Source organism: Arabidopsis thaliana, chromosome 3, assembly GCF_000001735.4.
Source record: "Arabidopsis thaliana chromosome 3, partial sequence".
In the NCBI taxonomy this organism is placed as follows: Eukaryota; Viridiplantae; Streptophyta; class Magnoliopsida; order Brassicales; family Brassicaceae; genus Arabidopsis; species Arabidopsis thaliana.
The window spans coordinates 14,738,950-14,762,424 of NC_003074.8; the positions used below are offsets into that span (position 1 = coordinate 14,738,950).

The following is a 23,475-nucleotide window of genomic DNA, read 5'->3' on the forward strand; positions in this document are numbered from 1 at the left end:
TGTGTCACTAATTCCTCGCAACCTTTGCGAGGGATTTGCAAGTAATTTATCTGTAGCAAACTTGCGAGAGAGTTGCGAATTCTTGCGTTTGTAGTAGCAAGTCCCTAACAACTATTGTGATGGATTTGCTAGGTTTGTTCGATGCTCTTAGTTATTTTGTAAACGTAGTTACTGTTGTGTTTAGCTTAATTAATGATCTTCTTAATTGTTTTCTTAATTTAATCTAATCTTAACTTTATATTGGAAACTGAATTGGAAACTTATTTGAAAGCTTAAACTCATAATATAAACCGTGAAAGTAGTTTGGCATTCAAATAAAATTCTGAAGCTAACAAAATAATTATACAAACTTTAAATTGTCTAGGGTTTGTGATGAGTGAAATAAAAACAGAGTGTAGCAAGTGCCTTAGAAAATGTGAGATGGAGAGTATCCAGTGTTTGCCCCAACTGCTTCAGCTGCAACAGTTTCAGCTTCGACAGCCACATGTGCGATCTCAGCAGATGTACCAGTTGTGGCATTTGGCACCTCAGGTCTCAGGTTGGAGCTGAGAGGTTCAGTCCTAGAGGATCCCGCTCGAAAGAGGCCAGCGAAGTCTGGATCTTTATCGGCAAGGTAGTCGAAGTACACATCAAAGTTACTGAGCTTCTCCGCTTGGTTTGCAATAAGAGCTTCAGCGGTAGGCAGCTTTTGAAAGTGTTCAACCGGATCTTCTCGAGGAACAGAAGGACCAATGTGAGCTGATGAGGCTTCTAGCTGCAATGAACATGCCCCATATATCCTCCCTTTCTTCTTTGGAGCCACCTAAGAGAAATTCAAAACCAAAAACAAATGTCAAGTCACTATTACATAATGCAACCAAAACACACAAAAACAAATCAAGACAATGCCGGGAAACTATTACATAATGCAACCATGATAACCTAAGTCACAATGCCAAGACAAATGCAACCACAACACACAAAAACCAAGTCATGACAAAACACTGAACACAATGCCAAGTTACAATGCCACAATGCCAAGTCACTAATAGTAAATGCGTTGACAACATACAAAAACATTTTCAGACAAAAACTAACAACACAAAGCCAAGTCACTACTACTTAATGCGTTGACAACATAGAAAAACAAAGTCAGACAAAAACTCACAACACAAAGCCAAGTCACAATGCCACAATGCCTAGTAACTATTACTTAATGGAACCACAACACACACATTCCAAATCAAGACAAAACACTTAACACAATCCCAAGTCACAATCGGAAACTATATAGAAGAGGAGAGAGAGAGAGTAATTTACCGCAACATAAATCTTGTTCTTGGCCTGAACAGATAAACCCGCTGAAGCTGTGCTCTCCGTCGTGTTGTCGGAACACAGCTGAGATGCTTCCTCTTGAATTCTAGATGACAGTTCATTGTAGATCTCCTCTGATTTTCCATCAATGAAACTACCATCAGGTTTTCTATGTGTCTCATCTAAGAGTACAAGAAAATCTGGAGTAGTTTCTCCGGTCATCTCACACTACAACAGAAACAAATCAGGTTAGTTTTTTTAATGTAACAAAGTTGACTAAGTAAGCGTGTAAAATAACTTACACGTTTTTGGGCACGGGCTTTGTAAGAGGATTGGCCAGACCGGTGTTTATGAATCCCGAGGCCATCCGGATCATGTAATCTTGCATTCCTACTGTTGATACTCTTCAAATCTGACTTAGGGTCTCACAAAAAACTAACAAGACCGGCCCACACTTCAAGATCAAACCAGCGAGGCATCGCCGCATCTCCCTTTTCTCTCCACTTTCCCTTCCACCGAGAAACTTGATCAGACATCCTCTCCTTCAGCTTTGCTTCAAACTCAGTCCTAACTCTCTTGTTTATTGCTTTATCCCAATTATACATTTGCTACAAAACAGACACAAGTGACATCAAAAATTAGTTGGACTAACAGCAACTAAAAAGCTTTACATAACAAAACATAATTTAGTGGACTTACAGCAAAGGTTTCAAACCAACGATCAACCATTGATTGGGGTGGCATTGACCAGTTAGCATGAGGCTCCTTGAAATCTCTTTCAAAGATGCTCCGGACAGTATATGCAACTGAAGTGTCATCGTCAAACCTACAAACACAAGGCTCCATCAGGCAGACAACAGTGAACTGAGACTAGGACTACATATTGTAAGGAAAAAAAACACAAGTTGCTTACGAGAGAGTTTTCGGAGGACGGTTAGGGTCTAATCTCGGTAACCCAGCTCGACTGAGACTTTCAAGTAACTCATCTTGAGTCATGTTGTTGAGCTGAGAAGCTAGAGGATTAGCATGATTGACAGAACCGTTGGGGGACTGATTTGCATCATGCGGAGAGGCACCGCCTGCTTGAGGGTTGACATTGATAGGCGTCTAAGGTCTCGCGGTTTGACCATTACCCTGAACCGTAGAAGAGGTCCCTTCATTGACAAGCGTGTTTCCACGCTGCTGAGCCCGGAACCTTGAATAGTCGTTTCCAGAGAACGACATCTTGCAATGAAGAAATCATTGTGTTAGTCACATTCGATCAATTAAACCGAATGAAGATTAATTAAACCGAAACCCTAATAGATCAACAACGAAAACCTATTCATATCAAGAAACCCTAAACAGATCTACATTTTAAACGATAGAGAAATAAGTTTGATTGAAACCCTAAATAGATCTACTTTTTTAAACGATAGAGAAACATGTTTGATTGAAACCCTAAACGTTTGATTGAAACCCTAAACCAAGAAACACGTTTGATTGAAACCCTACGTAGATCAATTAAACCGAATGAAGAACTGAAAGGTTAGAGACATTACCTTGTTCGGTTAGAAGACACGGCGGGGATCGGGAACACGCCGGAGAAGAAGAATAGACACGGCTGGGAAGAAGACACGGCGGGGAAGAAGATTAGACACGACTGGGAAGAAGACACGACGGGGATCGGGAAGAAGCCAGACGCAGAAAAAAGTGGCGGCAAGGTAGAACGGTGACGAAAAGAAGAACGGCGCCGGAGACGAAGATGAAATTGAGGGAGAATTTTTTTTATTAGGGTTTGTTTGTTTATGCGGCTGAGTTTGAGCTTTGCTCCAACCGGGTTCGCGGTGTATATATAAATTTAAAACGCCTCACAACTCCCTCGCAAATGTGTTAGGGACTTGCGAGGAACCGACAAACCAACCAATGAAATCGCTTCAACATTGCGAGGGACTTGCGACGAATCACTCGCAAATCCCTTGCAATGTTTAAGGTTACACGCGCACTCAATTAGGGTTTTCAGCTTCATTTGCGTGGAAATTGCGTGACGTAGTTGTAAATCCCTCGCAAGTTGCTAAGGATTTGCAAAGGAACTGGTTTGAAAAAAAAATAGAAAAATTATGAAAATAATTACCTAAAAATGCAAAATTATAATTATAAACTTTCAAATTAGAAAATTATAACTTTTAAATTTTTAATCCCATTTGAGTCATGTTGTTAAATAGGTTAATAGAATTTTTTACGACGTTAATGTTCCGTTTATCTGCTCTGTTAGAACAAAACAATGTCGTTTATTACAGAGACAAACGACGTCGTTTTATCTGTTGAAACAAATTTTAAACCCTAAATCCCCAAATCGATTTCATTATCTCAAATCCTATAGAGGCCGAATCGATTTGAATCCCATCTGGTGAGGAGACAAACAATGTTCCTCAGCCCAAATCAAATCGAAAAAAAAAAAGAAAAAACGGAAGAAGGAAGTTGAAGTAGATGACATCGTTTTGTTTTAATAGAGAAAATAAACGAGACATTAACGCCGTAAAATATTTTTGATAACCTATTTAACGACATGACTGAAATGGCAAGTCAACAATAACTTTGTCATTTATTTCGAAAGTCAACAAAAACTTTACGATTTATGTGTCTTTCGTGATGTTCAAGATTAAATCGTCCCAAATTTGAAATTTAGTGATTTTTTTGACATTTTTCCCGTATTTTAACCATCCAGCAAAATCACGATCTTTGTAAGTTTCATATTCTTTTTCTTCTAATTCAGGACATACTTCACGGAGTTGTGAATCAAATAACCTACAAATTAAAACATAGATGCTTAGCTTCCTTCATTAGTATCACAGTAATTATTATATATAAAAAACTTTTGAATAAAACTGAATGGCTTTATAGCTCTCAAATTATTGAATGTAATCAATATTTCGAAGTATGTAATTGTGAGCTGCTCGAGAAAGCGCATGGTCGTCCCACCAAATTTCTTTCAATTTCCCTGCAAGTCTACCTATTTGGGAAAAGGTATCTGGAACAGCAGGAACGTTATATGTAGGTGCAACACCTCGATCTTCATATCGTCGAGGATGAGTCATTTTGGTTCTAACGCTTGGACTAAAGTAATACGACGTGAAGTGAAACGTTTCCTCGGTTAAACTTCCTGCGACTATCGATCCCTCAACTCTAGCAAGGTTTTTTGCCTTTCTTTAAGAGATTTCATGAATCGCTCAAAAGGATACATCCATCGGAATTGTACTGGCCCATCAAGAGCAGCTTCATTTGGAAAATGAATTGGCAAATGTTTCATCACGTCAAAAAAGGCAGGGGAAATAATTTCTCCATGTTACAAAGCAACATTGGGATATTCTTGTCTAATTGTTCGATGGTATCTATTGTCAATGTTCTTGTACATAGGTCCCTGAAAAATACTCCGATGCCTATCATGTATTTATTTAATGTAAGTTAATAGTCGTCAAGTAATAATTGAGTAAAAGAATATATATAGTATGTATATAAATATATATATCTTACCTACAATTGCTTCATGAATATTTGCTCGTATCAACTCTACTAACACAAATGGCAGTAATCGTTGCATGAATACATGACAATTATGACTTTTCATACCATAAGACTTTTGCCCTTGCTTTACGCATCTTGAAAAGTTTGACACATATCTATCTGGGAACTTCACTTCAGCAACAAACCACTCGAACAACGCCTTTTTTGCTTCAGGAGACAAGCGGAATTTTGAAACCGGTAATTTTCCATCTCGTGTAAAATGCAACTCAGGTCTGCTGCATATTTCCGCTAAGTCCAACCTTGATTTCAAACTATATTTTGTTTTGCCCCTGCACATTCAAAACTGTATTCATGAAATTATCAAAAACGTTTTTCTTGATGTGCATCACGTCAAGGTTATGCCGAAAGAGGAGATCCTTCCAGTATGGGAGTTGCCAAAAGATATTTTGTTTATGCCAATTGTGAGTGATTCCATATTCATCAGGCATATTCGCTGTACTGTACCAGTTACCCCCACGTTTACATGTTTCCTTAGCACCATAATAATCGATCTGCTCAAACAAATCATTTCCAGAAACATAAGATGGCGAAGGAATACAAACTATTTTATTCTTCCTAAACAATTTCTTGTTCCTCTGATACGGATGTTGCAGGGGAAGAAACCAATGATGACAATCAAACCAACATAATTTTCATCCTTTCTTTAGCTGAAACGTATCGGTACGACCCATACAGTAGGGACAAGATAATCTTCCATGCGTTGTCTATCCTGATAACATTCCATATGCTGGGAAGTCACTAATCGTCCACATTAGCACTACCCGCATATTGAAATTTTGTTTGCTCGAGTAATCAAACGTGTGAACATTTTCATACCGCAACTTTTTGAGTTCATGAATCAGCGGTTGCAAGAAGACATCAAGCACTCGTTTCAGATGTTTTGGCCCAGGCACTAGAATACTTAAGAACAGAAATTCGCTTTGCATACACATATCTGGAGGAAGATTGTATGGCGTCAAGATAATAGGCCAAAATATTGTCGCCCAAACAAACCAAAGGGACTAAATCCATCTGTTCATAATCCAAGATACACATTCCTGCACTCATTAGCAAAGTCAGAATATACCGTTTGAAAGTGTTACCATGCCTTTGTATCTGATGGGTGCGTTATTTCTCCGTCTGCAGTGGTATGTTGAGCATGCCATCTGATTTTCGCATCAATTCTTTCCGATTGATATAAGTGTTTCAATCTATCAATTGTTGGCAAGTATCACATCCGTTTATATGGCACTCGCGTCCTTCCGCCAGTAGTCTGATATCTCGGCTTCTCGCAAAATTAACATTCATGCAGATTTTCATCATCTCCCCAGAAAATTATGCAATAGTCAATGCATACATCAATCGTTTCTGATGGTAATCCAAGACTCGAAACAAACTTTTGTATTTCATAATAACTCTCAGCCGATATATTATCCGATGACAAATATTCCTTAATTAATTATGCCCATGAATTCATGCAATTTTCACTTAAGTTATTATCAGCTTTAATAGTCATCATCCTAGATGCCAAAGATAACTTATAATGCCCTTCTCTACATCTCTCGTACATTGGTTGATTTGCAGCAACTAATATATCGTAAAAGTGTTGTGCATCTACGTTGGGTTCTTCACTAATATTTTCAGGAAATGCAGCAATAGTTTCATGAAATGCATCTGTAACCATATCATGAAATCTATTTTCCTGGTTATGCTTATAACCAAATTGATTAGGTACTTGTTGACCATAATTCGCATCATTATTAAAATTACTAGGTTGCGACACCATAATTCGTATTACTAGTTCCTGCGCTATCTCTACAACCCTCTCCATGACGTAACCATACATAGTAGTTTGGCATAAATCCTCTATTATAAAGATGGTTCTTCACTACATTAAATTCCAAATATTTCTCAATAACACTTACGACATGGACAGAATATTGTACCGTTCTCACGAGCAAATGGTTCGTTTGTCGCTTGATACATGAAACCGCGCATTCCCTCATAATACTCTCTCGTCACCTCACCGGTCGCTTGATCTTTATGGTTGTACATCCAACTTCGTAATGTGTAAATCTCATGCTCTCCACCCCAAGACATTATTATTTTCGTAAGAAGTTTTATTTTTAGAAAAGATTTTTTTTGTTTGTAAATAAATGTTGTGATTTGAGTTATGATTTTTTACATGTTACGTTGGTTATTTATAGATGTCAAAAAACAACTAGGGAGGGAATGTCAAGGCGAATTGCGAGGGATTTGCTAGGAACTTAGCTTTATTGCTAGGACTTTGCGAGGGAAGTCCACCTACCAACCAAATCGATAAGATTATTTAAAACATGCTCACCTAACTCGCCAAGACTTGCACGTCGCAAATATTGCTACAGAATAACTACGCGTCGCAATTTGCGAGGTTCTAATGATTCCCGCAACCCCCTCGCAAATTTGCGATGCTTTTCCGTGAAATCCGGCTTTCCACGCAATTTCGGTGTAAAATTCTCGCAAATTTGTGAGGGAGTTGTCCTCTTCCCTCGCAAACCTCTCGCAAGTCTGTAGCAATTTGCGAGGGATATTTGCCATCGCAAATTTCCCTCGCAAATCGACTGTTTTCTTGTAGTTTGTGTTTGACTCATTGAATAGAGCTTGAGGTAAGGTTACAAAAAAAATGAGACCATTGATAAGCATGCTCAAGAAGCACTAAGAAGAGAGAGACCAGTGGAGAGAGGTATTATTGAGGATATTTGCAGTGATGAAAATACTAGCTCAGAGAAATTTGGCATTTCGTGGGGATAATGATAAGCTTGGTGATGCAAATAATGGAAATTTGAAATGATTGCAGAATTTGATGTACTTGATTAACTTGGTGAGCATGTAAGAAGAATTGAGAAAAAGGAAATCTATTCGCATTACCTTAGTAACAAGATTCAGAATGAGTTAATTGGAATGCTTGCTATGGAGATCAAAGTTATGATCATCAAGAAGATTCATGAGTCAAAATATTTTTCTATTATTTTAGATTATACTTCGTATATTAGTCACAAAGAGCAAATGACTTTAGTTATCCGATGTGTGGATGTCTGTACAATGTCAACCAAGATTGAAATGTCAACCAAGATTGAAGAATTATTTTTGACATTTTTGATTGTGAAAGATAATCTGGAGAATGATTATTCTCGTCTCTACAAGACGCATTGGTTGAACTAGAGTTAGGCATTGATGATGTGAGAGGGCAAGGATATGATAATGGTGCTAATATTAAAGGAAACAAGGAGTTCAAAAGAGGTTGTTAGAAGTTAATCCAAGAGCCTTCTTCACGCCATGTGGTTGTCACAGTCTCAATCTTGTGTTATGTGATATAGCATATTCTTCTCCAAAAGTTGTGTCTTTCTTTGGCATTGTTCAAAGAATATATTTCTTGTTTACCTAACAAATAAGTGGGTTTGAAAAGCACGACTACGTGAGTTTGATGAATGATTTCGCAAACAAAACTACAAGTAGAGCCAAATTTTGCAAATCAAAATGTAATGTTTAACTCTTTTTGGCGGGTTTTGCAACTGAATTTGTAAACATCATGTAAGGATTACTTTTGGTTATGATTTTTGGTACTACATAAAAAGGACATGTTTTTAAGTTTTGCGTAAGATACTCCTAAATGCCGGACCGCCACTGATAATACTGAGGGTTTGGCAAACCATAAAGCACATATGAAAGGAAAGATAGTTAAACTATGCATACCTTTTTGATATTCATCAGCGGTTTAGATCTTTTGCTATAATGTTGAATCAAAATGAAAGAGTGTATTTTGGGGAGAAGCAAATGAGCGCCTATTTATAGAGTCTGAATATGATGGTTGGTTTTGTTTTTGACGACAAAAAAAAGAAAGAATAGGGTGGTTGGTTTAGGGTTGACAAAATCTCAAAAAAAACTTGTATAACAAGCATTTGTATAAATTTGCAATCTTCTAGTAAAGAAAGGAAGATAATATGCTAGATTAATGGTAGTCCAAAAAAGGAAAAAATGTAATAAATAAGAGATAATTAAATTCCAAGAAGATAACTGATTTTTGTTTATAAAATCTTGTATATCAACCATTTGTTAAGATTTGAAATCTTCCAATAAGAAAACAAAGACAATATGTTAGGTTAATGCATGAACAAATAAGGAAAAAGATAATAGTAATGAGATCATTTCCAAGAGGATGATTTAAAATGATTATGTAATTATGATTAGGAAACAAATGATTAATGGATAATAATATTTAGCCTTTGCATAGGTAATCGTTAGAATTGTGAAATCAATTTGTTATAACTACCTATATATTCTCGTAGTTGTGATTACTAACATATGGCAGACGGACCTGCCCGCGACCGAACGGACTGACCGCAAATTGCCCGCTTCTCTTCTGATCCGCAACGGACCAGTCCGCCAACGACCGCGGACTACAGAACTCAGTCCTAGCCTCCCCTCAAAGCCCAGCGGATAGCGGACCGGCCTGCGGTCTTTAGAAGCAGAAATTGTGTGTGGTTGATTGACGAAGCTGTATCTTGTTTCTTTGTAGTTCCTCAAGTGGATATTAACTAAAGAGACAAACAAAACTATCTTGCTGGGTCGTCGTTGTCTCTTTTGTTACTTGTTAGAAAAGATACTGAAAAATAGTCATCAGATTGTTGATTAACTAAATGATCTGTCCCATTTGTTTTATTGAAACAAAAACTCAAATAGTGAAACTGAAATCTAAAACATAAACACAATCTGAACTGAAACTAAAACATAAACTCAACTGAAACTAAAACGTAACACTTGAACTGAAACTAAATCATAAACTCAACTGAAACTGAAACGTAATACTTGAACTGAAACAAAACAAGACATTTAACTTTAAGTATCAAACCAATTTTTTCAAAAGTACTTAAACTGAAACATCCAAGTACTTAAACTAAAAGTACTTGAACTAAACAAAGACATTTAAGCTAAGTCTAAAGTACTTAAACTGAAAGTCTAAAACATTACAAAACAGTGATAAGAAACATATTTACCGTAGCAGCACATATCTCAGTCTTGTTTCTTGATTTCAAAAGTGATTGCTTCCAACTCACAAACAAAAAAATATATCCGTTTTTCTTTGCCAGACTGCTTGGTGACTTTCCCTGTGAGACACCAACAATATAAATATATGATGTCAAGACTAAATCGATGTGGGTAATTCATTAAGAAGGAATGAAGATATATCCTTTTTTATATGAAAGCCATGACTTCTACAAACTCTGCATCAATCTGAAGCAAAGGACCAAAAAAACACTGAATTTATTTTACAATGTCAATATTTTACAATGCTGACTATAACGAACCCCAAATTCTCATCTCTCTGCCTATTACTTCTCAATTTCACAACCTCAACAGCTGGCTTAGGAGTGATCACAGATTCAATCTTAGCCTTTCCGATTTCGATTGAACAAACATGAATTCACTACAAAAAAATCATTGTTTATTTCAGTAAATCAAGGAACCTCCAAAGAATTGAAGCAACACAAAAAAAAATTACTTATGATTCATTACAAATTTATTTCAGTAAATCAAAGATTCAAAAAGAACTGAAGCAGGACTGAACGAAGATTTTTTTTTTTTTTTTTTTTTTTTTAATCATCCCAAAATGGGCTTTAGGCAAGGCCTTACAACAACCAAACGGGTACAAAATAAGAAGGTAACGACTGACAAATCCGGTGACCCGAGATCGGACCCGGAGGTTGATCGGAAAACAAGGAAACACGTCCAATAGTACCAGCGATTACAAGAAGCACTGCTTCGCGGCTACGACGGCAAGGACAAACTCAATGACAGAAGTAATCAGTTCCCAACGCCAAGTCGATCCCGACGACAAACCTGAACCTACAACACTTCTTCCGGTATGAACCGAAACCTAGAAAATCCGGAACCCAATCCCTCTAATCCTTAACCTAGCAAAAAGAGAGAACCTAAAAATCTAACACCCAGACTCCAGATCTGTCAAGCAAACAAAACCTTGTACGAGCAAAGCCAACCTCAAATCCGGTTAGACGAAAACTAAAACTTGGAAGCTGAGAGGTTTAGTGGCTCAAACCAAGCCTCCACGGCCAAGATCCAAGATTAGCCGAAACAGATCTACAAGAAAAGTCGTTAATCGTCTCAACAAACAGCCTAAACCCACCAATCCGCCTTCATGACTTCCGCCGCAACCCACAGCACCCACCGCAAACATATGAGCCGCAAGAAAACTCCACCACCATGCCTCCGACGTCCATAACCAGAAGATTTAGCCGGGGAGATTTCTCAAAAATGTCGAGATAGAAGCCACAGATGCATCACGAACCAGATTAACCATACGCAGCTGTCGGAGAAGAAAGCTCGCTCACCCCCACTTTATTGAATAAAAACCAAACCTGCAATGAAGATCTAAAACAAGAAAAGAAACCGGAAAGTAGATCTGTTTTTTTTTTCTCTTGAGGAGAGAGAAGAGAGAACGATTGGAACGATTGTCCCCTTAAATCATCTTTTCCTGCTACAATATTCTATTGTATCAACAATTACAGTTTTAAATCTGCTGTGTCACTTTTCTCTTTGAAAGGAATGATCGTCATTTTCTTTTGCTTAAATTATCTTTAAAGTTTTTTTCCTTCCTTAACGAAGATTCTTCATAAAAGATGCAAAGGTTTTTTTTTTCTCTAACTTTTTTCCGGGTCGCCCGCAAAACCGCGGTCTTTAATGGGCATCCATGAATTAATCCGCAATCCAAACGGACCATTCCCGCGAGACCCGCTATTTTTTTTCTCCATTATATAGGCGGGCCAGGCCTGCGGACCAGAGGCCCGATTAACATCCCTAAACATAATAAATGACATCTGAATTAAATGTAGGTACATATTGTGTAGGCATTGTTGCAAGTGAAAAGAATTCAGCATACGATTTCAAATAAAGAATGATCCAAGGTCCTCATTTCCAAGTTATAATTAAAGCTTTCCGGGTCATTAAGTATATTAATTCTGACCCGATTAGCTTTTCTTAAAATATACTTCAAAAATGTTAATTTAGATATTGGATACCCAATTAGTTAATCATGTCGGACCGAGTCAGATCAGATTTTCGAACATAAATCTTTATCTCTCCGAATTGAACCAAATATTAAACCAAACCAATTTGTAAAAAGAAAAATCGGTTTGGTTTGGATCAATAGAATCGGGTCGCATCAAAACTCCATGCATGCCTAGTTCTGTCCATGCTGGAAAGAAAACCCACCTACACTCGAAAGTTTTCTTTAAAGAAAAGCGCGAGAGAAGTTTAGGTTTTGTAAATTTCCAACTTTTAACCACATTTTTTAAAGACAAAAAATAGTGAAAATGGTAAATAATATCCCGCGTGTCCCACTCTGAAACTGGCGCCAAAATCGAGGTTAATACTAAAAATGCCCAAATCAATCAGATAGAACTAAAACCCTAGAACCACCCAAAACAATCAACATCTCCGATGAAATCACGATCTCTAAAGCTCCGGGAAGCCCATAAAGTCGGCGGAAGCGCCGCCTTCTGCTCTATCCTCTGGGACCACAAAGCCGAACATTTCGTCACTTCATCTTCTTCGGATCCCTCAATCTCCGTCCACGATGGACTCTCAACCTCCACATTACCCCCGACGATTCTCCGTCATCACCAAGACGGCGTCACCTCCTTGGCTCTTAGCAACGACTCTACTCTCCTCGCCTCTGGATCTATCGATCATTGCGTCAAGCTCTACAAGTTCCCAAGTATATTATTCAAATCACTTCTTCTCATTCTCAATCTCAATTACATTTCAATTCGTGTTGATAAGTTTTTGATTTTGCCTTAGGTGGGGAATTTCAGACGAACATTACTAGATTTACACTTCCGATTCGCGTGCTTGCGTTTAACGGCTCAGGGAGTCTATTAGCAGCTGCAGGAGATGATGAAGGAATCAAACTTATCAATACATTTGATGGTTCGATTGTTAGAGTTTTGAAAGGGCACAAAGGACCAGTGACCGGCTTAGATTTCCATCCTAATGGTGAGCTTTTAGCTTCGATTGACACAACTGGTACTGTGTTATGCTGGGAACTTCAAAACGGAGTCGTTTCGTTTACCCTTAAGGGTGTTGCGCCAGATACCGGTTTCAACACTTCCATTGTGAATATTCCTAGATGGAGCCCTGATGGAAGAACTCTCGCTGTGCCTGGTTTGAGAAACGATGTTGTGATGTATGATAGATTCACTGGGGAGAAGCTTTTTGCCTTGAGAGGTGATCATCTCGAGGCTATATGTTATTTAACGTGGGCTCCTAATGGCAAGTATATAGCTACATCTGGTCTTGATAAACAAGTGCTTCTTTGGGATGTTGATAAGAAACAAGACATAGATAGGCATAAATTTGAGGAGAGGATATGTTGTATGTCGTGGAAACCGAATGGTAATGCATTGTCGGTTATCGATGCCAAGGGAAGATATGGAGTTTGGGAATCTTTGGTTCCATCATCTATGCTATCTCCTACAGTTGGTGTTCCAGATATAGTACCAAAGAAGAGGAATGAGATTCTTGATTTTGATGATGAAGTTGAGGAAGAAATTTATCGTGCATCTGAAAGTTTAGATGATGCTATGGGAGATAGTGATGATGGAGAATCTCATCATACTAGTAGGAAAAGATTGAGGAAGAAAACTTTGATTGATGAAGATGTTGATGATGCATATGAGGAACTTAATGATGGGAGTAGCTTACCTTCGGCATCTGAGTACAGGAAAAAGTCACATAGAGGACATAGAGAGAAGCAGGGTGCAAGAAGTGGGGCTTTTAAAGGCATTTCAGCCTCAACCAAGTACAAAATGCAAAGTTCCTTTCAACCTGGTGCAACACCACCGGAACCAGGAAAACGGACATTCTTGTGTTACAATATGCTGGGATGTATAACTACTATTGAACATGAGGGGAACTCACGTATTGAGGTACTTGAGGCTTACATTTGTTATGCTTCTAACTTGATGTTTTCCTTTTATTGGTTTTTCAGAAAGAAAGGGCCACACTTGTTCTTTTGTGTGATTTTGTTTTTTCTTTTCTTTTGCTTGCATTCTAAATGCAGACAGATTTTCATGATACTGGAAGAGGTCCACGAGTTTCATCGATGATAGACATTTACGGCTTCACTATGGCATCAATAAATGAAACTGGGTGTGTCTTTGCAAATCCCTGTAAGGGAGAAAAGAACATGAGTGTTCTGATGTATCGACCATTTAGAAGCTGGGCCAGTAATAGTGAGGTAAGAGGATCATTACTTACACAACATTCATCAGAAATTACGGTCCAGGATAGGAAAATGAATGACTTGGTTACTTTTTGATTGATACATCCAGTGGACAATGAGATTTGAAGGTGAAGAGGTGAAAGTTGTTGCTAACGGTTCTGGTTGGGTTGCTGCAGTTACAAGCCTCAATTTGCTTCGTGTATTTAGCGAGGGCGGTTTACAGGTTTCTTCTTTGAACTTTATTCTTTATTATTTGTCATAATTCGAGCAAGCTGATAGGCTACAAAGGCAACTGATCATAGTTTACCATTTAGTTTTGTAATGGTTTTCTGCTTAACTTGCTGTTGTGTATTGTGCCTCTGTTTGTCTCTTTTTGGATTATTCTCAGATGAAAAGAATGCATATTTAGATATAGTCAGTGTATTTTGACATAATACAGATTTTGACTAACTTCAAATACTAGTGTGTAATATGTACCGTAGTATTGAAATACTTGGTTTATTTGATCTGATAAGTTATGGTCATTTCTTTCAGAAACATATTCTTTCTCTTGATGGGCCCGTAGTCACTGCAGTAGGATGCAAGGATCATCTAGCTGTGGTAACTCATGTTTCAGACTGTCTTCCTTCAAATGAACAGGTATGTATCATTTCTCATCGGGTTCTCTGCTTAGATCAACCTTGGAGTCACTTGGCATCCCCTTCATAGTAAATAGTGTGAAAGGACATTGTCAATCTTTGTTGATAACAATATGAAGCTTCTTTAACTCTATCTTATTGCTCCAACAAGGAAAAGTGATTCATAACATTGATGGAATTCTCGGCTCATTCTTGTTTCAAAAATATGCAGGTGATGGAATTTAGAGTCTTTAACATATCCAAAATGACTCAGGAGTTGAAAGGCCGTGTTGCCTTAACCCCTGGCTCACGTTTAACATGGATAGGATTCAGTGAAGAAGGTTCTTTGAGCTCATATGATTCTGAGGTGTGCTTTCTTGCATTTACGATCACTCATTTTGCTATTACACTGGTGCTCTTTGCATACAACACGCATTACAACAGAAAGGTTTCCTGCAGGGTGTGTTGAGGGTTTTTACAAGTCAATATGGTGGCTCATGGATCCCAGTTTTCAGGTATCTTGCCGTAGCTATTGACACTTTCCGAGAACTTTCTTTACGCATGTTTCTTCAAGGTGTTTTTACTCACTGAATTCATTGTAATTTTCAGTACCAGTAAAGAGAAGAAACAAGAAGAAAACTACTGGGTGGTTGGCTTGAATACAAGCAGTTTGTACTGTATAGCTTGCAAATACGCGGAGATGTTCCCACAGGTATATATTATCACTCTTGATATTAAGGTGTTTACTTATCTGGAAAATATTGGCTCACCACTATTCTTCCTGCCATTTCAGGTGACACCAAAACCAATCCTTACCATACTAGACCTTTCTCTCCCGCTTGCATCCTCAGATTTAGGAGCAGCATCTCTAGAAAATGAGTTAATACTAAAGCAGCTGCGTTTATACGAGGTTTTTCTCTCTCCTTATTACACCATTTTAATTTGCTGTTATTTCTCCTTTTCTGGTCAAGTTTTGTTAAGCAGTATATTGTGTCTCCAAAGTTCTTAACTACCAAAATATATGTGAAATAGTCTTAAGTTTGTTTTGGGTAAGCAACAGAGATGAATATATACCAGGAGATTTCGTGTTCTTGCTATAAGTAACAAAATCTGCTGAAACTAGTATCAATATCGATATATGAGACCATTTCCAATATATTATTTCCTCCTAATCTCAGACTCAACGAAAAGTGGACGATATGGCTTTGGTCGGGGTAGACACAACAGCACTTGAAGATGAAGCTTTTGACCTGGAAGTTTCTCAAGATAAATGCATACTAAGGCTCATCAGCTCGTGTTGTAGTAGTAAGTTAAATATATATCTGCTTGTGTTGTGTGTGAACTCATATTCTAAGACCATTACTGTCCAGATTTTTACAACAAGATTCTTTACATCTTTCAGGTGATAGTTTTGCAAGGGCCAGTGAACTTATGGAGCTTTTAACTCTAGAAAAATCAATGAGAGCTGCAATAACACTGGTTACCAAACTCAAGCTTCCTTTTTTGGCAGAGAAATTCAGCAGCATACTCGAGGTACTCTACAAGTACTTTCATTTCTTATATTTTGCACAAAAGAGAAGAAAAATTAGATACAGACGTAATGCTAATTTTTTGGTTCTTCACTAACAGGAAAGGTTGCTTGAAGAAGCTAGCGAGGCGGCGGTAACAAATCCTGCGCTGAATCCAAACGGAGAAGTAGTTACAAGAGTTGAATCCAAGGTCCAGAATCCTCCAGCTTCGATTCAGACTAGTGAAAACACAGAAGCAGTTATGAAATCTTCTGCAACTAAGCTATCTGCTCCTACACTTCTAAAGAAATCGAAAGTTTCAGAAGGTCTAAAGCTGGGAAAAGAACAAACAAAGAAAGACAAAAGTGACGATGCGAAGATAAAAGAGATAAAGAAATTGAATTTGAAGAATCCGGTGAACAATGTTAACAAGGAAGACAAGGGACAGGAAAAGGAAGTGAATCAAGGAGAAGCTCGACGTTCTTCAAACCCGTTCCTCAAATCAACTGTTTAATGATCTTATTTGGAGGTTTTGTTTTATTTAACAAGATTATGATGAATACATCTGTTTCACTTTATTAAATATTATGATGCTATAGCTGAATGATTACACAAACTTATGATACAGGATTAGTTTATATTACAATACAACAAGCTGTTAAAGAATCATCATCAAAGGCATGGTGAAACAGAAACTTGAACTGGAAAAATTCAGCAATCAGCCACCTGTTGAAGCTTTCTCGTTCTTCATGATCATATGGAAGGATTTGACTTTGTCTTCCTCCACGATTTCTCTAAGAACATCGTCCTCAATCTTCTCAGCTTGCCATTGAGATGGGTCCTCCACAAATTCTTCACTGAAAATCATACTGGAGACCCATTCTTTCCAGGTCGTCCTCCTGTATTTGTCTTCTTCAAGTGTTCCTCTCGACAAGAGCTGGTAAACGTACACCACTTTCTGCTGTCCCGGTCTGAATGCACGTGCGATTGCTTGCTTTGTCTTAGAAGGATTCCACTCTGAATCAAGCATGATCACCCGTGAAGCAGCGGTTAGACTGATGCCTTCTGCACAGGCTGTAATCGAAGCCAGCAGAACACGGGACTGGCCTCCTGGCTCTTCAAATTTGTCTATTACTCTGCCTCTTTCAAACAGCTCGAGATCCCCTGTCAAGGTCAGGAGCTCTCGGCCTCTCTTCCACCTGAATACATTCTCGAACAGCTCAAGAAACAGGCGGATCGGCGCAATGTTGTGACAAAATATGAGGATTTTCTCCCTCTTGACCACCCGGAACACAAGATTAAGCACAAACATGACTTTTGATCCTTTCTTTGCATCGTGCTTGAGCTTCTCAATCTCTAAAAGCTCCTGAGGGTTGAAGAATTTGGCGCAACAGGTTGTGGTTTTGACCAACCAAGGATGGATAGCAGCTAACGTTATGAGTAACTCGAGCTCGAGTGGATATCCATGGTAAGTTGACATTATGTTCTGAAGTTTGGTAAGACTCTTGTGCTGTACATCAGTGGAATTCATCAACAATGTGTAAATCTGCAAACCTGGGAGAACATCACCACTTCCGCTTCCACTCCCTTCATAGTTATCGATGAAACCACTCGTCATATTCCTCAACATGTTGAGACCCTGCAAGCGCTCATCGCCCACTTTTGTGTCAATCTTCTTGGCTATAATGTCAAGGAAGAACTTCCGAGCTCTATTTTCAAGCAAGTGAGGCGCCTTTTGCTCGGCTTGGTTGGTCTGGAACTTCTTGTCCAACTCCACTAGAACCTCATGAACAAACTTGGGTCTAGCCAAGCACAAAGTGTTGAAGTACTCACAGAAGTTGTTCTGAAACAATGTACCAGAAAGCAGAATCCTCAAGTCAGTATCAACTTTCATCAAGGCCTTTCGTAATCTCGACTTGGTACTCCTCGGGTTATGTCCCTCGTCTAGAACCAGTAATCCAGGAGACTCTCTCAGTACTTTAGCCATGTACTTTCTATGAGCAAACTTTGAATCTTCCCTCATCAAAGTTAGAAACGATGTGTAACCCATTACAAGAACACTCGGCTGTGCATGCCATTTCTGGATTTTGTCTAAACAGTCAAGAACATGCATAACATCTTGGCTTGGTTTTGGAATTCCCTCGAACTGAATGGTCTTCTCTTTGGACATACAGTAGGTTCTACGACCATGGAGCAAGTGAACAGGGACCGGAATCTCCCATTTGATGAACTCCTTGTACCAAGTGTACAAAGTTGTTTTTGGAGCAAGAACCAAAGGTCTTTTACCCGGAAATATCTTCAAGTAGCTCGCGAGAAAAGCTATGATTAGAAATGTTTTTCCTGCTCCGGGAGTATGAGAAACTACACACCCACCTATCTTATCTGAACTCGGATCCATCATCGCGGGAACCACTGACCCGGCTAGGTTCTTCCAGAGAAACTCAAAAGCTTTTTTCTGGTGCAAATGCAGTTTTCTCTTAAGCTGAGGTATTAAAGACCAGACATTGTCACTTTCTTCAGCCGATGGCATATCTGAGGAAGCAACTGGTATAGTGAAAGTATGGCTCTCAACTCCATCTTGGTTAACTATAGTAGTATTAATGTCATCTTCGTTGATTTGCTTAGTCTCCGTCGTCCATTTCTTGTGCCGCGCCTATCGAAAACCATACCACCAAAATATATTACAAGTAACTCATCGAAAGTAGGTGACAAAATGTTGTCTGGTATAGAGTTTCCACTTACAAAAGGTGCAGAAACATGTTTTATCTCAGTTCCTACATGACCACACAATCTGCAACACATTCCGATTTCTTCATTCAATTCATAGTCATGTTCACAATCACAGGTTGCTTTATGGAACGCCTCGTTATCCACTCTCACCTGAAACTTCAAATCAAACTATTAAACATATAAAAATGTAAGCTCATGGTCATCAAGAATGTTTTCAGGAAAATATAAAAAGATTTCCAAAAGGTATATATATATATAACCTCATGGTCATCAAGAATGTAAGAAGAAGCCAAGCATAGTTCCATTTCCCTCCATAGAATCTCATTCTCTGAAGTCTCGCCATCATCCTCCTCCTCCTCACTCAACCTTTCTTCGGCTTCGATCGAAAAGCTTGCGGGGTTCTTTAACCCTTGCCACTGCTCAACAACATTGGTTGCTTTGTCCTTGGCTGCAATTGTAGAATCAATTCTACTCATGTACGAGTCTATCAACTTGTTATACGCACCTGCGCTCAACGTTCTCTTCTTATAAATCTGCGGTTCCTCAGAAACTCCGGTTTCCCTAGAAACGGACCTTATTCGAGAATGCGGTCCATTTCTTTTATGAACCACATTCCCAATAGGTCCATTCCAACCTAGATCAGATTCCATCTCTTCCATTTCAATCTTCTTCTTCTTCTTCTTCCCGTATTTCGCTGCTTTACTACGATACTTATCGATCTCATCCATCAAATTTCCAGAGACACCACCACACAAACTATTTGCATTGAGACCAAACTGTTCCAACGGTATAGGTTCAAAGACAGGAGTGAAAGGAATAACCGAAAGCTCACAACTTCGACTAAATCCCTCTGTTTTCTTTCTCTTCTTCCTCTCAGTTTTGTCTACCAAAACTATCTCTCTCTGCTTATCCTTACTAAATCCCTTTTTGCTTCCTTTCTTTCTAAGTAAATGCGATAACGGTAAGTATAAATCATCATCAGTATCTTTATCATCCTCGCAATCTTCTTCTTCATCATCATCATCACTTGAAACATTCCATATGTTGTACCTATATGGCATCATCCTTACCCATCCATCCTTCGAATCCGGCTGAATCTCAGAGTCTCCGTATCTCTCAGGCCGCCCGCTTCTTCTCTTGGACCGACGCAGCTCCATTACCTCCTCTTCAATCTCCTCCTTTACATCACTATCTTGACAAGTATCCTCAGCTGGATTGAACAAAACAACCTTAGACATGACAACACCGTCTTCAACCGTAATGTTCATTGCACTCAAAGAGCTACTAGAGCCTTCGCAATCTTCATCCGTCACAATCTGATAAACCATCTTCTCGTGAACGGTTCTAATCTGAAACACAATGTTTTTCAAAACTGATGTAACAAGCAACCATGTAAGATCAGGCAAGAACTTCCCTAAGTTTAGTCTTGTTTTCACCAACGAAGAACAGTCCTCAGAGTATCTCCATCTATAGTAACGGTCCAAGCTTTGTTCCTTGCAAAACTTTTGAAGGATGGCGATTTCGTTGAGTCCCACGAGTACCGGAACTTTATTCATTCTATGCTTCTCCAAACCAATGCAGCCTTGGTCTATATAAACACTGACATGGAACGTACACAAGCATTCAGATTCATGAGGCTTCCTCTCTATAGATAAAACCCTTGCATCCACCCAAACCTACACCACCACACACACACACACACACAAAACGTTTCAAAACAGCAAAAATGCGCATAGATTTAAAGACTTTCATATTGAAGAAAGTGAATGTACTGGTTCTGGAGTCTCTTCATCTCTCTGATAAAGAACGCAAACATCGATACCGGGTCTTAAAAAAGAAGTACAGTCGATCAAAGTCGCCTTTCTTGATCTAATTCGAAGCCTCTGAAATGGTTTTATATCATCCAAAACTTGTCCATTTTCTAAGAGACGCATTGTCATCGTTCCATTCTCGATCCTTAAGTACTCCACGGCCTTCCATGTCCCCCAGCAGAACACCTCGAAAGCTACCACAACAGACAAAACAGAGCATTTTAGGTAAAGAAACAGCAGTCATTCAAATCTCAATGCATGACATTTTAGGTAAGAAAATAAAACATCAGATCTTGTAAAACACTTACGACATGGATTAAATGGATGGTTAAACTCAAAGTAATGCTTTCTCTTCATTTTTTTCTTTCCCTTCAAGATCACTTGTGGATCCACATATGATCTCCTGTAACCAATACATGTATAGCTTCATTAGGATTCATTCACCACTTGACAAATAAAAAAAAGATTCAAACTTTATCTGCAACTAGAGACAACCCAGAACATATATGATATATGAACTTTAAAACTTGATCATATTGGTTAATGTGCGAAAGCAACATTATTGTACTAAAAAGGTGTAAAACAGAGTAACAGTGTCGTATCAAAATGAAAAACGAAACATGATCGTCATCAACAACAAACAAAACCCAGATTGAAAAAACCACAACTTTATGATCAGAACACAAAATCAATATATCACCTTTGAGGGAAAAAGAGAGTTGATTCTAGTCCATGATTGACACTAAGAGGAAAATAAGAGAAGGAACAAAATATGATAAATAGAAAAGGGACGGCGAAGAATTCAATACCACACTCACGCAGAATCTTGGGGACAGTGTAGAACTTTTTATTTTCCCTTTTTGCATGAATTTGCGCAGAATCGATAAAAAGTGATAGAGAGAAATAAAGAGAGACTGAAAAATAAAGTGAGAGAAGAGGAGGGTTTAAGGAGTGAGGGTATTATTGTCATTTCCATGTACGTACTTCTTTATATGGGAAATAAACGGCTGCGATTTGGTCTGTCTTTACTATCTTTAGATTTTACTGACACAAAGAGTAAAAGCCAAGTTGTGTGCATGGTGGCCTATTGGGTCCACATTGAGATAGGTTTATAGGGAAAATATCTTACACAAATTCATGAACTTAACATTTAGTTTGCACAAAACAAAAACATTTACTTAGTTTGTTTTTTAATTATTATACTAAAATTAGTAAAAGATGAGTTTTTAATATGGTTTTGATATCAAAAAAGAAACTTTTATTTTTATTTCAAGATTCTAAAAGAAAATATCATTTAATATTTTAAAAAGTAGTTAAGGGTAACGGTGAATTGCTGTATTTTCTTTACTCCATTTCTAATTTTTTTTCTCTTTAGTTTTTTATTTTTCTGTTTAATATGTTGGAAGATCAAATATCTAGTTTTCTTTAGTAGATTTCTCTATTTTTGTTTATATTATTTTTCTATTTTATTTCTGACTCTTTTTTTAATTGTTGTATCCCTTACAAAGTTAATGCAAAACTGTTTTTTTTTCCATTAAATCAAACAAACACTAAAATATATAACATTTGGAAATGTAAATGATAGAGTTATTGTAAATCGTTGGATATGTAATGCTTTTGAACAAGGTCTATGTGAGCTTTATCTTATGCATAAAATATGAGTTGTTACCAGAATCTGCCTTAGTCACAAGCTAGGGAAGCATGTGTTTACGGTATAAGATATAGTTATTAATTAACCGTCATCTATTTTCCAAATATCTCTTATAACTATACTGGTTAATCGTTGGGTGATAGAACAATAGGTAGTAGGTTCAACTCTTACACTTACAAAAATGTTTTTTTTTTGATATGATTAGGCCTTTTTTGCTGGTGGCACTCAAAATGTTTTGGGTGGCTATGAATGTTCCATGATTTGATATGGATAGTAAAATATATAATGTTTAATAGAAAACTTTACTTAAATATCTTTTTCTCTTTTTAGCTTTAGCAACAGCTCTCACTAGAATCGAAAAGAAAATTATAAAATTTAGAGAATATATAGAAACTAACCTAAGACTCGAAAAGAATCAACGAAATAACCTTTGACTAAATGGACACTATTTGCTATATGTTTTTTTAAGGGTTTTTGGTTCATCTTATCCTTTTATTATCTTCTTCTTTTTTTTTCTTGTTTGTCTGCAACATTATAGTCATTCTCTCTCTAGATATCTTTTTCTTTTACTGAATCTCATCACCACCACATTCCTTTTTTCCTATCTTCCTCTCGTTGGATATGTGATTCCATCAATTCTCTCTTTCTTTCTTCCTAGAAGCTATCTTTCTTATCCCTCGTATATTTTGTGTTTCTCCTCTCACCGGATTTTCTCCATCACTCGTCAGTGTGACATATAAGATTATATATGATTTTATAAACGCATGTATTTCAAGGACAAAACATGCTATTATCATTGATTTATAAATTTTGTCATGCTATCCAACAATCTCTCTCTCTCTCTCTCTCTCTCTCTCTCTCTCTCTCTCTCTCTCTCTCTCTCTCTCTCTCTCTCATCTCACCAACATTCCTCACTACCATCGAATTCTACGATCAAGTCTCTAGATCAAGAAAACAACTAATTTTTTTTGTTGGTAGGACAAAAAAACAGCTAATTGGCGACAACATAAGAAGTCACTAATCAGTCGCAAAACCCCTACTTGCG

The 23,475-nt window shown here is 37.9% G+C and overlaps 2 protein-coding genes, 1 non-coding gene and 4 pseudogenes across 10 annotated transcripts; 3 read left to right on the forward strand and 4 right to left on the reverse strand.

Annotated features, from left to right (window-relative positions):
- Positions 1 to 406: 406 nt before the first annotated feature.
- AT3G42650 lies at positions 407 to 2,517 on the reverse strand (annotated as a pseudogene; the record flags this gene model as incomplete). Its single annotated transcript has 1 exon — positions 407 to 2,517.
- Positions 2,518 to 3,471: 954 nt separating this feature from the next.
- Positions 3,472 to 3,855, forward strand: MIR5645c. The gene has a single exon (NR_141252.1). It is a non-coding gene; the product is annotated as a microRNA ath-MIR5645c precursor (primary transcript).
- A 342-nt stretch (positions 3,856 to 4,197) lies between these two features.
- On the reverse strand, positions 4,198 to 6,951 carry AT3G42653 (annotated as a pseudogene; the record flags this gene model as incomplete). The annotated part of the gene is made up of 1 exon: positions 4,198 to 6,951.
- A 547-nt stretch (positions 6,952 to 7,498) lies between these two features.
- Positions 7,499 to 8,260, forward strand: AT3G42656 (annotated as a pseudogene; the record flags this gene model as incomplete). Its single annotated transcript has 1 exon — positions 7,499 to 8,260.
- A 2,190-nt stretch (positions 8,261 to 10,450) lies between these two features.
- SADHU3-2 lies at positions 10,451 to 11,345 on the reverse strand (annotated as a pseudogene; the record flags this gene model as incomplete). The annotated part of the gene is made up of 1 exon: positions 10,451 to 11,345.
- Positions 11,346 to 12,330: 985 nt separating this feature from the next.
- Positions 12,331 to 16,752, forward strand: AT3G42660 (transducin family protein / WD-40 repeat family protein; the record flags this gene model as incomplete). Its single annotated transcript, NM_114133.2, has 12 exons — positions 12,331 to 12,607; positions 12,691 to 13,817; positions 13,952 to 14,128; positions 14,223 to 14,336; positions 14,648 to 14,752; positions 14,963 to 15,097; positions 15,190 to 15,245; positions 15,340 to 15,442; positions 15,524 to 15,640; positions 15,909 to 16,035; positions 16,133 to 16,263; positions 16,360 to 16,752. 12 exons carry the CDS (start codon positions 12,331 to 12,333, stop codon positions 16,750 to 16,752), a joined length of 2,862 nt encoding a protein of 953 aa, NP_189852.2.
- Positions 16,753 to 16,848: 96 nt separating this feature from the next.
- CHR38 (chromatin remodeling 38) lies at positions 16,849 to 21,680 on the reverse strand (the record flags this gene model as incomplete). 4 transcript variants are annotated; one of them, NM_001339087.1, is made up of 6 exons in its annotated part: positions 16,849 to 18,891; positions 18,981 to 19,118; positions 19,229 to 20,644; positions 20,741 to 20,973; positions 21,088 to 21,182; positions 21,589 to 21,680. In NM_001339087.1, 5 exons carry the CDS (start codon positions 21,134 to 21,136, stop codon positions 16,957 to 16,959), a joined length of 3,771 nt encoding a protein of 1,256 aa, NP_001327910.1. In that variant the 3' UTR covers positions 16,849 to 16,956. The 4 variants fall into 4 exon arrangements, with proteins under 4 accessions (NP_001327910.1, NP_001327912.1, NP_189853.1 ...); NM_001339086.1 differs by having other exon boundaries at positions 21,480 to 21,680; NM_114134.2 differs by lacking the exon at positions 21,589 to 21,680 and having other exon boundaries at positions 21,088 to 21,136.
- Positions 21,681 to 23,475: the final 1,795 nt, after the last annotated feature.